Consider the following 13,440-nt stretch of genomic DNA (forward strand, 5'->3'; position numbering starts at 1 on the left):
CTTACCAAGTCATACTTTAGTAACTTTAATTTAAGGCGGTCATTTTGGAAAAGCTGATGTCTGAATCTCTAGAGCTACGTCTTTAACTTTAAAAAGTCACATTTCATAAATACATGACATTTCAAGTTTATATATTGCTTGAACAAATTGTTTTGCAGACCCAGTAATAGTTGTCATTTGTTTAAAAAATATTCCTTAGGAAAATAACTTTACCTTTGAATATTGGCTCTTGTCTTTTTCTGGCTTTAGAACACCAGTAAAAAGTCTTTTTGCAGTGGCCCAGTCTGAGAACTGGAAAGGACAGTCTCGTGAAGGCCTGCTTTGGGACTCTGAGATGGGGAGTAGGAGACCAAAGCTTCAAGGGAGGGGGGTAGAATGACCACAGCGTTTGCCAGTGCCTGCATCAGCCGCACTAACGTGCTGGAGATGCACGGAGCTGGCAAGGTCCTTACGGCACTGCCTGATGGAGACCGAGTCCCTGCCTTCTCCTTTTTAACAGCAGCATTTTTTGAGTATTGACCTGTGGTTCTTACTACTGATATCTTCTGTCAGAAGCAGGATGTTATCTTTTTTTTTTTAAGACATAGGTTCATAAACACACAAACTACACAACAGTGGTTCTCAACCTTCCTAATGCTGCAGCCCTTAATACAGCTCCTCATGTTGTGCTGACCCCAACCATAACATATTTCCACTGCTACTTCATAACTGTAATGAATCATAATGTAACTAACTATCTGATGTACAGCCCCTGTGAAAGGGTTGTTCAACCCAGGGGGCTCACAACCCACAGGTTGAGAATCACTGACACGAGGCGTTAGTGTGTAAGTCATAACACAATATGTCACATTAAAAAAATAAATAAGCTTTGATATTGCGAAGTATAATAAGAAATTTGAGAAAGTTCTGGTGTTCAAAGATGTCATAATTGGCAATATAATTTGGCTGGGCTGATCTCAAGTATTTTCAGAAAATACAATCTGAGTTTGAATGGACTGGAGGTAGTTGAAAAGCTACAGGGATCTGAGTTCTAGCAAAGAAGATAAAATCCTTACTAAAATATGCTAGAGAAGACTGCCTCAGGAATGTTTGAAGTTGCAAGAATTTGACTTTAATGGAAAATATCAAATAACATGATTGAGATCATCCTATTCCATGTTTTAAGGAAAGGTATTGTTTGTGAGTCCTCCATTTGGACAGATAAAGAGGATATCTCAGTACTCCATGTTTGAATTAAAATTTAAAGTTTAAAAGTTTCTTAATGTTGGCTTTAAGAATAGCTTGAGCCAGGCACAGTGGAACATGCCTTTAATCCTAGCTTGGGAGGCAAAGACCTCTTGTGAGTTCAAGGCCAACCTTGTCTAGCTAGCATGTTCTAGGACAGCCAGGACTGAAACTATGGTATTAGAGCACTGTGAAGTGAGTGTGTAGTATAGAGAGTTTTCAGTTACAAGTCTGAGCCACACTCGTGCTCATAGCTCCAGCACTCAGGAAGTTGAGGAAGGAGAATCTCAGTTTAAGGCCAGCCTTAACTATATATATATATATATATTTTCATCCTATGTAAAATAAAGGGGCAAGTAGTGGTGTTTTGTTGGTTTTAGTGTAAAATAAAGAGGGTAGTATTGGTGTTTTGTTGGTTTTAGAGTACACAGAAAGACTTGAAGATGAAAACTGGGACTCTCTGGGAACCAACATCAGAAAAGAAGCTCCATGACAGTAGGGGTACAAGTGACAGTGCACAGTCCTCACTGGACCAGTCAGCTCACATACTAAGCCTGGAAGATGGTGCCCTTTTACCCCTCTTCTAGACAAGAGCTCAGTAACTTGACACTTGGCCTGCACCCAAAGAGACATTGCCCATAGCCAAGTATGGAAACACTAAGCTTTAAAATGAAAAGGCAGAGGGCTAGGGAGATAGTTCAGTGGTAAAATGCACGTGTTGTTATTGCAGAGGACCTGGGTATAGTTCCCAGCACCCACATGGTGACTCACAACCATTTATAACTCCACACTTCCAGAGGATCCAGCACCTTCTGGTTTCTACAGGCACCAGGCACATGCATGATTGCATGCACACATGCATACATACATACATACATACATACATGCATACATATGGCAATAAAATGAAAAACCTTTTTTAAAAAAAAAAAAGAAAAGAAAAACCTGACCTTGAGCCTGGGACTTCCAAGGGGTCTTTTTTTTTGTTTGTTTTGTTTTGTTTTGTTTTGTTTTGTTTTGTTTTGTTTTGTTTTTCAAGACAGAGTTTCTCTGTGTAGCCCTGGCTGTCCTGGAACTCACTCTGTAGACCAGGCTGGCCTCGAACTCAGAAATCCGCCTGCCTCTGCCTCCCAAGTGCTGGGATTAAAGGCGTGTGCCACCACCGCCCGGCTTCATTTTTCTTTTAGAGATTTATTCATTTGTTTGTTTACTTTATATGAGTGTTCTGTCTTTATGCACACTAGAAGAGGGAATCAGATTCCATTACAGATGGTTATAAGCCTCCGTGTGGTTGCTGGGAATTGAACTCAGAACCTCTGGAAAATCAGCTGGTCCTCTTAAACCTGAGTCATCTCTCCATCCCGAGTGATCTCCTCTTAAGAGAATCGAAACTACTACACTGTAGATGCCTCTCACCCCAGGGAGCAACCACCAGACTCCCTGAGAACACGGCTGCGAGATGTAAATAGGAATTTGGAAGAATTTTTATGTTGAAAGTAACAATTAATTTAGTAAACAACACTATTTCCCTCCCCACCCCCAAATTATAGCAGTGATGTAGCTCAGTGGTGGAGTACCTGCCTAACTGCTCACGGGTCTAGGTTCCATGCCCAGCACCACCAACCATTAAAAAAGAATAAAACTAATATCTAGGAAAAGATATTCAAACAGTAGAAAGTAACCCAGGGAGGGGAATTCAAATTTTGGAATCTGGAATTTCAGCATGGAAATAAGAAGGTTAAAATTATAACATAGGAGGTAAATTTTAGACACTTTTAGAGACTTACGCTAATTTAATACTGAAAGCTTCCTCTGCTTAGACTCTGACAGGTGGCAACCTGCTGGTCTATGTCAAGGCCCGCCCTTCTAGGCTCAACCCTGGTTGCCCCTTCCTTGGTCCTTGTCCACCTGCTGGGTGATGCTGCAGGGGCGCAGTGCCTGTAACTGCAGCACTTTCCTTGTCAGTCAAGACTTTGAAGAAGGCAGATCATTGGACTTCCTATCAGAGCTTGGACCCCTTGCAGAAGTCTGCACATGTAACTTTATAGCACAGGGGCTGTGACCGCTCTTATAGTTCTTATAGGCCCTGAGAGCCTCCTGTCCTTTCTTGTGCTTGCTGCTCTCCCCACCATTGTACCACTTGACATTCTGTGATGTTTATGTCTCAACATCACTGTTTAAGTCACCAGCAACTGGATGGCTTTCCTGAGACAGTTTATTGTTTAGGCACTTTGGAAATGTGTTTGAGTGGTGACAACTGAGCTCAACTTTGAGTTTTCTGGGTCCATCAGGGGCCAATAGCATGCATTTTCTAGGCAGCTAGCTATAGTTCGGGGCATAGACTGTAGCAAGAGAATAGACATTTTTTTTCTGCAGAAGGTCCCTATGGGGTTCAAACTTGTGATCTTAGCCTCATTATGACACTTTTGAAACCATCAGACCTAATAGGCATGTTATATATATTTCATCTGTAATCTTACATTAAGTTTAATTTTTTAATTACCCAAGGCTTATTTCAAATATGCAATTAAAAATCACTTTGGGACATTTCTCACTTTTGTTTGACAGTGAAAGTCACAAAAGTAAAGCAGGCAGCCAAAGAACCGAAGTCACTTTTCATCTTCCCTGTGTTGTCTGTGACAGTGAAAGTCACAAAAGTGAAGCTGGCAGGGTAAGAGCGGAACTCACTTTACGGAGAGTGTGACGGTGTCAGTCACTTTAGAGACCTTTAGACCTCGGTGCTCATTTATCGCTAAAATGTGCCCGCTCTGCTTCTGCATTATGAAGATCGTCTGTCAACACTTTGAGCTTCCCCTTTGTTATTAAGCGTGTGATGCTCTACACTGTCAGGGTTTTTGCCAATTATAGTTAAGGTACAATGGTGTATTCACCAGATCAAAGTCTTACATTGGCGGTAGAGGTATGATTTGTAAGTCTTTATTCATCTGAATTGTACAGTAGAACACCTGAGGAATGCAAATAACCCCTCTGCGGGCTCTGCTGGAGAGGCTGTGAAAATGGCCTGTTATTCTGAACTGATGTTTTAGCCAAAGTAATTATTTCTTATTCTGTTTCCTAGCAGTTTTAGCTTTATTGGTTATGTTGACCCGTACTTACGAGACAGATGCATGACATTTTTCATTATCCTAGCACATCGGTTTGTTCTATTTCCCTTCCAATGAAACTGTATTTACTGTGCTTTTTAAAATGACATATTTGACTCTAACATGTATAATAATAGAAGCCATTAATGATAACATTTTAATATAGAGATTTGACTATTTCATCTATAAAGTAACTTTAAATGCCATGATGTTATTATAGGCAAAAATCCCTATCTAAGCCCCCTTTTTGCTTTATTATATCCTTCATAATTTTCCATAAGAAAATACCAAGTTTTAATCATAATCTAAGGCCATATACTTTATTCCAAACTAAATCTTAGGAGTTAGTATAGTTTTTAGGATGTGAATAAAAGGATGCAAACATTATGATCAGAAGTCACTAGTAGCGTGTTAAATGTGTGGTCACCTTTGCGTGATAGACATGAGCAGACTGTTGGGAGAGCTTTTGTTTCTTTTTCTATCTTCAATCCTGTACAACTGGTCATAGTTTTGTTTTTGTTTGTTGTTGGCTTTTTTTTTTTTATGGTTTTTCAAGACAGAGTTTCTCTGTGTAGCTCTGGCTGTCCAGGAACTCACTCTATAGACCAAGCTGGCCTCAACAGCAGAGATCTGCCTGCCTCTGCCTCCCAAGTGTGCCGGGATCAAGGCATGTGCCACCATCTTTGGGCTATATTCTTAATTTTCTAATAGCTATTTAAATTCCTACCATTTTGTTTGACATTTGACTTTCGATGAATTTGGTCTTTAATTTTTCCTTTTCTTTACCTTTAAAAGTAGCTTGTAACAATGATGATTTAACAGATTTCTCCTGCAGTATTTTGCCATAATGCCTATTAAACTTTAGTCAAACTACAAGAGTCTGGGGCCAGTGAGATGGCTCAGTAGGTAAACGTGCTCAATGACAAGCCTGATGACCTGAGTTCAGTTCCTGGAGCCGACATGGTAGGACAGTCCTGACTCCTTCACGTTGTCCTCTGGCCTCCATGGCATGTGGGTGCAAGCAAGTCTGTGTACACAAGTAAAAATAAATGTAAAACACACATCCTAGTAGGATGCTGCTGTAAGGCCCCCGTTACTTATATTACTATCCAGATCTGTAACCAGACCTAGGTAAGACCATAGAGTCATAGGGGATATGCTGTGATTCTCTGAGGATGGTGCAGAGGCTGCCTGTTTACTGTCTGAGTTGTTCCCTAGGCGCTTCACAGTATACTATGTACTGTTATTATCTCCATTTCCACAAATGAAGAAACAGGCTTAGAGACGGGTGCCTACCCAGGATAAGAAACTATGAGCAGAACCTTTTCATTATATTTGCTGTGTTTGTTTCACTTAAATTCTAATTACTGCTTTTCCAAAATCCTCACTGTAGAAGAGGGAGAACAGCTCAATAGTGCATTTCTAGGCAACATCTAGTATGTTTCCTAGTGGATTTGGCTATCCATAACTTTTGTGATTAAAGGAATTTATTTCCCCTCCATTTCTATTCATGATCCTATAATAATTTGGGTTTATAAGAACAGCATGTACCCAATTGAATATATTTATAAATCTGGAAGAATTGCATTTTTGTTATTGTTATTGTTGCTAATGTGAGCAGAAGCCTCCCTCGAAACCAATGGCAACTGTTGGTTCCGTTCATTCAGGAAGGAACTAACCCAGTCAATAGATGTCTGGATGGTACAAATTATGAACGTTTCAGAGATGCTTCAAAAATTAGTTGGCATTTCTAAATGTGATTTCTGTATAAGCAACCTTGTGAGTTCTCTTTTCTAAAACTTATTCTGTAATGGACATTAACATTATAAAATAATATTATTCAGAGGTCCAGGTATTCATACTGAACAAATTCAATTTAACTTTTAAAAGTTGATAATATTTGTAATACAGTTCCTATAGGTAATATGCTGAAATAAAACTAGACTAGAATAGAAAATTCCAGCGTGTACCTGAAGAAATTGCTGCCTGCTAATGCCTTGACCTTGGAAAGCTATACACAAAAAGATGGCATCATAAAACCGTGCAGCTCTTATGAATATGTATGTGCTACTTGATAATAATGAATGTGGTACAGCCATGCATGCACTACAAGATAATGTTGTGCCCTTTTTTGTCTACAGGTTGATAAAAATTAAAGAGTGGGTGGACAAGTATGACCCAGGCGCCTTGGTCATTCCTTTTAGTGGGGCCTTGGAACTCAAGTTGCAAGAATTGAGTGCTGAGGAGAGACAGAAGTATCTGGAAGCGAACATGACACAAAGGTTAATTAGCATTCATTTTCCCTACACTTTATTATCAACTATTTCCTTGCAGTAATTTAATTGCTTGCGCTGATAGAATAATAAATGACAGGGTAATTACCATTATAAAGAGGGAATCTTCTCCTTTCTTTACCATGAGACAGAGTGAAAAGATTTATTTTAAATTAAGTTTTTAACTGTCATCTGTCATCTCCGTACAGTGTTTTAATTATAACATAGGTATTAGTTATGTATATTTTTGAGGAGGGATGATCGCCAAAACTCTTTCGTCATGTTCAGTGGGGGAGGGGAAAGGGTGAATCACTTGCCATAATTTTTTTTCTGAGTAACAATAATATATTGTTAGAAGATTGAGTTTCAATCAAATAATTTTGCTTTCATGGCTCAAGTTCTGGAAATAATATTGGATGAAAATAGTCATAGGCCGGGAAGGTATACATTTTCTTTTGTAGTAGTAAACAGTTCATAATGCTTCAGGCTAATACAATTAAAACCAATTTTAGAAGGGTATTTTAAGAAATAGCTCCTCCTGTCTGACCTCTTCAAGTGTGCTGTGAATGGTCATTTACTAATATCTTTACCATTATCTGCTTGAGATGAATAATTTTAGTTCTAGATGGATCCCTGGCAGAGTCAACTTAAATGTTGAGTGAATTTGTTTCATTTTATTTCAGTGCTTTGCCAAAGATCATTAAGGCTGGATTTGCAGCACTCCAACTAGAATACTTTTTCACTGCAGGCCCAGATGAAGTGCGTGCATGGACCATCAGGGTAAGATTCATACTTATTCATCAGCTCTACCCAGTTCCACACTATTGAATTCAGATTGATATCACTGACTTTGAAGTTTGTCATGGTAGCGGTTAGCTAGTCATTACAGATGAGGTTTTTGTCCAGGATAACTTTAATTATTTGTGAGCTGCTGAACAGTGAAAGTGGAGCGGCATTGATTGAGGCAGGTAACAATTGATTCTGCCTATTACATAGTCTGAATTTCTTCATCCTGTAGAATCTGTCTACCCTCCTCCTGTGGTCAGAGATAAGACGCACCAGTATTGTGCTTGCTTAATCTGTGTGACTGGGTTTGTCTGCAGTGAAATTGATGTTGCTTTTCATTTTGTATTCGCTAAGTTTGTTTGGGTTGCGGGTGGTTCTTTCCTCCCTTGCTTTGCTTGGATTACATTTTCAGCAATAAAAGCAGTATGACATCATTATGCTCTTCATAGACACACACTTGGGTTCAAAAAGCTAAACTCGATGTGTAATAGTTCATTTCTTTCTATCGAATTCATAGAAGTGATGTTTATTTTTACTGTTACATGTTCAACTTCTTCAAGACTGTGACATATTTTAAACATTAGTGTGTACTGAATGTGACTAGGGAGAATAACTGATTTATTCCCAGAAGACAATAGACTGAAATGGGTTGCTTTTGAATGTAAATATATTATAGTAACATAGTAGTTCCTATTGAAAAATGCTGTGACATATAAGTAGTCCTAAATTGTGTATTACAGAATTTAAAAAGGTCAGAACTTTTAGATTCAGTGTCTTGGTGTGTCTTGTACTGTGCTGTTTGAAATACATGTTTTGTGCTGATCTCCGTGCTGTCTGTCCTGACTTGTGTTCTCAGTGCTTCAGTGCTGCTGCTACATTTATTTTTATTTAGCATCAGTAGAAGGAACATAGAGGTGGTCAGCACAATTAGATCCGCTAGTGAACCCAAGACTCTCTTCCCTTTTATCTGTCCGCTTTGTAAGAAGAGACATGTTTCATTGTCTTCTAACAGGGGCCTTTTATATAAACTTTAAAAATAATGTCAAAGCAAATCCAAGTCGGTAAACAAATGCCAGTGTTTATTGTTACTATATATTTTAAAGATGTATCTGAAAGTCTTAAAACTTCAAACTGAAGTGTGCGAAGCAAGAAAAAGCACCCGCTGGGTTTGAAATGTGAAAGCTGGTTTGTCTTAAGACTGATTGTTAGTGCCATGACTTAATGTGTAAGACACTCAGTCAGGTGAGCATCGGGGAGTAGCCACATTGACCCGATACATCTTTTATTGTAAAAACTGTGCTCTGTGCTGTCAGAGTCCTTATCACTTTACCATGCTTTATTAAGCAGCCTGTAGGTCACCATTATTTCTCAGATTTCCTTCTGTGGTTGTGTGTGTCTGGAATGTATGTTCCTGTAATTTTACATATGGCGTAATTACAAGACATTTCTCTTTCCATCTTGACTTGAATTTCCTTCATGATTGTTAAAGGGGAGCTGTATTATGTAAAATGTTTTTTAAAAATCTTACTATTAACATTTCTTGGTTATTTCAAAATTATTTGCCGACTGTAGCTTATCTGATTTGCTAGAAATGTCTAAAATGTCCCTTTATATATCGATCTTTATATGTTGAGATGAGCTGAATTTTTTAGGGCTTTTTATCTTTTTTAAACCTTTGATAATTCATCTTGAAAGTTACTTTAAAATCTTTATTTTTTTTTCCACTGTGAAGAATAGAAAATCGAAGTGAAACCCACACCAAACCAGACCACTGCATCTAAATCAATAAAACCCGTAGATGACTGTTAGGAAAAACAAAGCTCTGAGCTGTGCCTCTTTAACACCTGCTGATCTGACTGTGCTCCGGCTGCTGCCCAGGCAGCGGCCTCTGGGGAAAACACACTCATTGTACAGCAGACTTCCTAACTCCCATTAAACTTAAGTTTGAGTTGAGCCAACTGCAGATCAGAGAAAAGAAACTCAGTGCTTACAATCAGACATTTTAAATGCAATTAGTTTTCTCTGGTCCTTTTCAAAGAAAGGAACGAAGGCTCCTCAAGCTGCAGGGAAGATTCACACAGATTTTGAAAAGGGATTCATTATGGCTGAAGTAATGAAATATGAAGACTTTAAAGACGAGGGCTCTGAAAATGCAGTCAAGGTAAGGAACGATTTTTTTTTTTTTTACTTGAAAATTTTATAATTTTAGCACTCACATGAAGATGCGCATGGTAGCCGATAGCTGTCTTTAAACTGCACGCTGTTAGCCTGTTAGGACCAACGCTGTGCACTGATCAGGAACTGTGCGTGTCCATGTACTCTCAGGTCAGTTTTAAATAACTGTATGGAGGGGTTTTTTGTTTTGGGTTTTTTTTTCTACCTGAAAATAAAAACAAATTTTTAAGTCACATAAATACAAAGAATTTGTTCACTAGTAGCTAATGAAAAAGTCATAGTGACCCGTTTGCATATATAATTTAGAAATCACAGTATGGTTATGTCAAGAAAACAGATAATGATACCTAGTCAGACAAACCTGCTGGTGCTAAAACTTTATGGGTTTCCTTTTTTTTTTTTTTTAGATCTTTGAAAATTTGATTTGCTTTTTTCAACACTAGAGGGCAGGTCCAAAATTGTGCTTTATTTTAGCTGATAACTAATTTGATTTGCAGACACTGATAGTGAAGCATTGTTAAATATTAGTACCAAATGATTTTTAATGTAAGTTCTATTGCAAAATTCATTTTTCTAGCTTATTTGATTCTTCACAGAGAAACTTGTTAATATCCAATAAATATGTAGTTCAACTCACTCAGAGTTGACCTTGTAGGAAGCTTCTTTAATTTAATTTGAAGACTGTCATAGACGATGTTGAGATTCAACAGAACTCTTATCTTGACTATCTCATAATTTGAAAGGAATGTGAAAGATATTTCAAGTTTGGCTCATTCTTACCGGTATTATTAGAACACACGGCTTTGATGGAACTGTTGGACCCTTAGAGCCAGGAAGGGAATAATCTCCATATAATTGGTTTGATATTGATTGAGAGCCATTATGATTTACCGCCCCCCCCCAAAGTTACAGTGCAACTAAACAAATCTATTGATTTCACTGGTGTCGTCTGTATTGATAGGTATTCAAATACTGAGGGTGAACTTCATCAGGAATGCTAATTAGACTTGGAGAATATCTGATTTCTTTTGTCAATATGTTACATCATGTTAGCATATATTTTTTTCATACAAAAAATTAAAATGAGGATATTTTCTGTTTCTAGAATCCAGAGATGGAAGCTTGTCGTATTTATGCTAAGTCGATACTTACCAAACCTTAGTTTACTTTGTTATAATAAACCTTAGAGAAGATGAATTGTGAATACTTTAACAATTCAGAAACTATAATATACAGTACAATAATGTTTCCTGCTTATAATAATATGTAAAGCTAAGTACTTTATATCATAAATTGGGGAAGACCAGCTTCTGGCTTTTCTACCTAGAGTACCACTAAATATCTCATGTATTTTTAACTTCCACAACTAACGTTTACATTTTGAGCTCTGGATAAATGAAGAATTTATGAGCTGCTTTATGCTCCTTATCCTGCAGTGTTTACTTGTACATGATAAGGAAGTGAGGTTGCAAACAGGACTGCATGTGCCTGTGCCTGTGCGTGTGTTCATTTCTACCTCCAGTGCAGCATAGCTAATTCAGTGCAGTGCTGTGAACTATATACTGAATAGCTCTTTGGGCTTTGTAGTCTACAGGGATATCACACTATTAGCAATCATATCTGCTTAGGCAAAGCTGCCTTCTACAGATGGCTGCTTTCAAGTGCAAATGAACTGGTTAGACGTGTCTTGTTTAATACATACTCAAGATTCACAAATGGGTATTGATTTTTTTTCAACCAGTGTTTCTGATAGCAGTGGAAATGGATTAAATGGTCTCTAGAGAATTTAAAGAAACACTGTCACTATTAATAGTAAACTTGGGTATAATAAAGTATAAACTTACACTAATATGTCATCTCAATGTGTGTTTCATTTAACTTGTACGTATAGTTTTATAATAGTAGGCTTAGATCCTAGAAGTAAGTACCATATGGCTTTCAGTACATTACATCTTTACAAAAATCATGTGAATATTTATCTAGCATGTTTTTTAGAATGATAGAGTATGTTGTCTTTTTAAAGATAAACTTCCTATAAACAGCATATTGCTATTAGGCAAAATCCTTTGTATTGTATATTATCAAAAATATGCTTACGAGGGTTCTTCAATCTGGTTTGTTGATTTAAACTTCAGATGTATGACCTTGGTAGTGTTTTCATTACTGATAAATATAATTTCACTTGACTTTGGACTTTGTTTCAATATTGTCAAAGACTTACATTTTACCACTTTTGAGAATTTGAGTTCTCATTGTTGAGTGGTTGGTGCTGAGGTCCCAGGAGACAGATAATTGTGTGAGTGTTAAGTGTGAGTGCTCAGGAACCTGAAGTATGCACTGGGCCATGGGCTGAACCTGGTTTGTTTGTATGTAATTATCAAGAGCATGTCTAGATCTGCACACCAGCAGGTGGAATCATTTCTTTGCTCACTGACTTACAAGTGGAAAAATGTCTGTTTGCAGTTCCAACCTGTAAGAGTCTACTTGGAAGCCACACTGTCAGAAAACTTCCAAGATAACATTCAGGACACACAGATGTCAGTGCCGTTGTCAAGAGTGATCAGGGCTACAAGAAATTCAAATGTGTACAGCACAGTTGAGCAGTTTTTCTTAGAGCAAACTGTCTTTAAGGCATCACTAGGGTCACCAAAGAATTTCTTTAAGCAAACAAAGCGCATGTGGCTCTTTCTGCCTCATTTGATCAGTGTCTTACAGTGACTTGCTGGATGTTTGCAGACACCTCAGAATATGCCATGAACAGCATGTGATGAAGCCCGATGACACTGGTGTGATTTACACTTGTGTGACAGCAGTCAGTGAGGACACAGCATGGTTGGTGCATGTGTGTGGAAGCTTAGTCCTGTCCTCACCAGAAGGATTTTGCTTATCTTTTTTTTCTTTAGGACTTGTATGCCTTCCTACACTTCTCTTGTTTTCATATGTTTTTAACATGACCCAGGGAGTATTTCGTTCCATTTTTTTCTCCTGTTTCTTCTGGGAGTTTGGATATAAGTGATAAGCCATTTCTCCTGTTTGTCCTGCGTTTTTGGTTAAAAGCAGTAATCCAGTTCCTCTGTTTTTCCTATGTATTTGGTTATAAGTAATAAGCTATTTCCTGTTTTTCCTGTTTGCAGGCTGCTGGAAAATACAGACAACAAGGCAGGAATTATATTGTTGAAGATGGAGATATTATCTTCTTCAAATTTAATACACCTCAGCAACCAAAAAAGAAATAAATTTAGTTATTGCTCAGATCGACATACAACTTCTAAAATGCATATATTGGGGTTGGGTGGGGGGGTGGTGTTTTTTAAATTAAAGTTTCTGAAATCTAAAGAGACAAAGTTAGGAATGGGAATCTTCTACAAACAAATTATTTTTATTTGTTTTAAAATGATAAAATACTATGTACCTCAATGAAATGCAAGTTACTAAGCGTGAAGAGCTCTGCTCTCTCACGTGATTAAGACCCCACTTCACACTGCAGAGGCTGTTCAAGAGCCGTATTACTCTCCTGATACTTCATTCATCTCCATCATGTATGCCAAGCCTGACACATTTGACAGTGAAGACAATGTGGCTTGCTCCTTTTTGAATCTAAAGATAATGCATGTTTTACAGTACTCCAGATGTCTACACTCAATAAAACATTTGACAAAACCAGCCTTGGTGTGTTTGGGGATGTCTGTATTGACTGACTGTGGTGTGTTGAATGCGATATGGCACCTGCTGGCTGCTGATTACAGAATTTTAAGGCGTGTGTGTGACGAAGGAACTGGCAGTGTGGGGCAGCTGCAATTGTATCTTAAAAGTGAGTCTTTCATGGGAATTAGAAGAATAATATGCCTGAGATTGTCTCAGAAAAAGTTAATTAATTT

At 37.9% G+C, this 13,440-nt stretch overlaps 1 protein-coding gene across 1 annotated transcript in view; it reads left to right on the top strand.

Moving 5' to 3' along the window:
- Ola1 (Obg like ATPase 1) overlaps nt 1–13,225 on the top strand; it is a 122,268-nt gene extending 109,043 nt beyond the window's left edge. Inside the window, exons 8-11 of the mRNA XM_028762909.1 lie at nt 6,470–6,610; nt 7,285–7,381; nt 9,426–9,548; nt 12,697–13,225. Coding sequence (XP_028618742.1) covers nt 6,470–6,610; nt 7,285–7,381; nt 9,426–9,548; nt 12,697–12,798 — 463 coding nt within the window. The 3' untranslated portion in view covers nt 12,799–13,225. The remainder of the gene's footprint in view (nt 1–6,469; nt 6,611–7,284; nt 7,382–9,425; nt 9,549–12,696) is intronic.
- The last annotated feature ends 215 nt before the right edge of the window (nt 13,226–13,440 follow it).

Source organism: Grammomys surdaster, unplaced genomic scaffold (assembly GCF_004785775.1).
Source record: "Grammomys surdaster isolate TR1022 unplaced genomic scaffold, NIH_TR_1.0 136, whole genome shotgun sequence".
NCBI classification, from domain to species: domain Eukaryota; kingdom Metazoa; phylum Chordata; class Mammalia; order Rodentia; family Muridae; genus Grammomys; species Grammomys surdaster.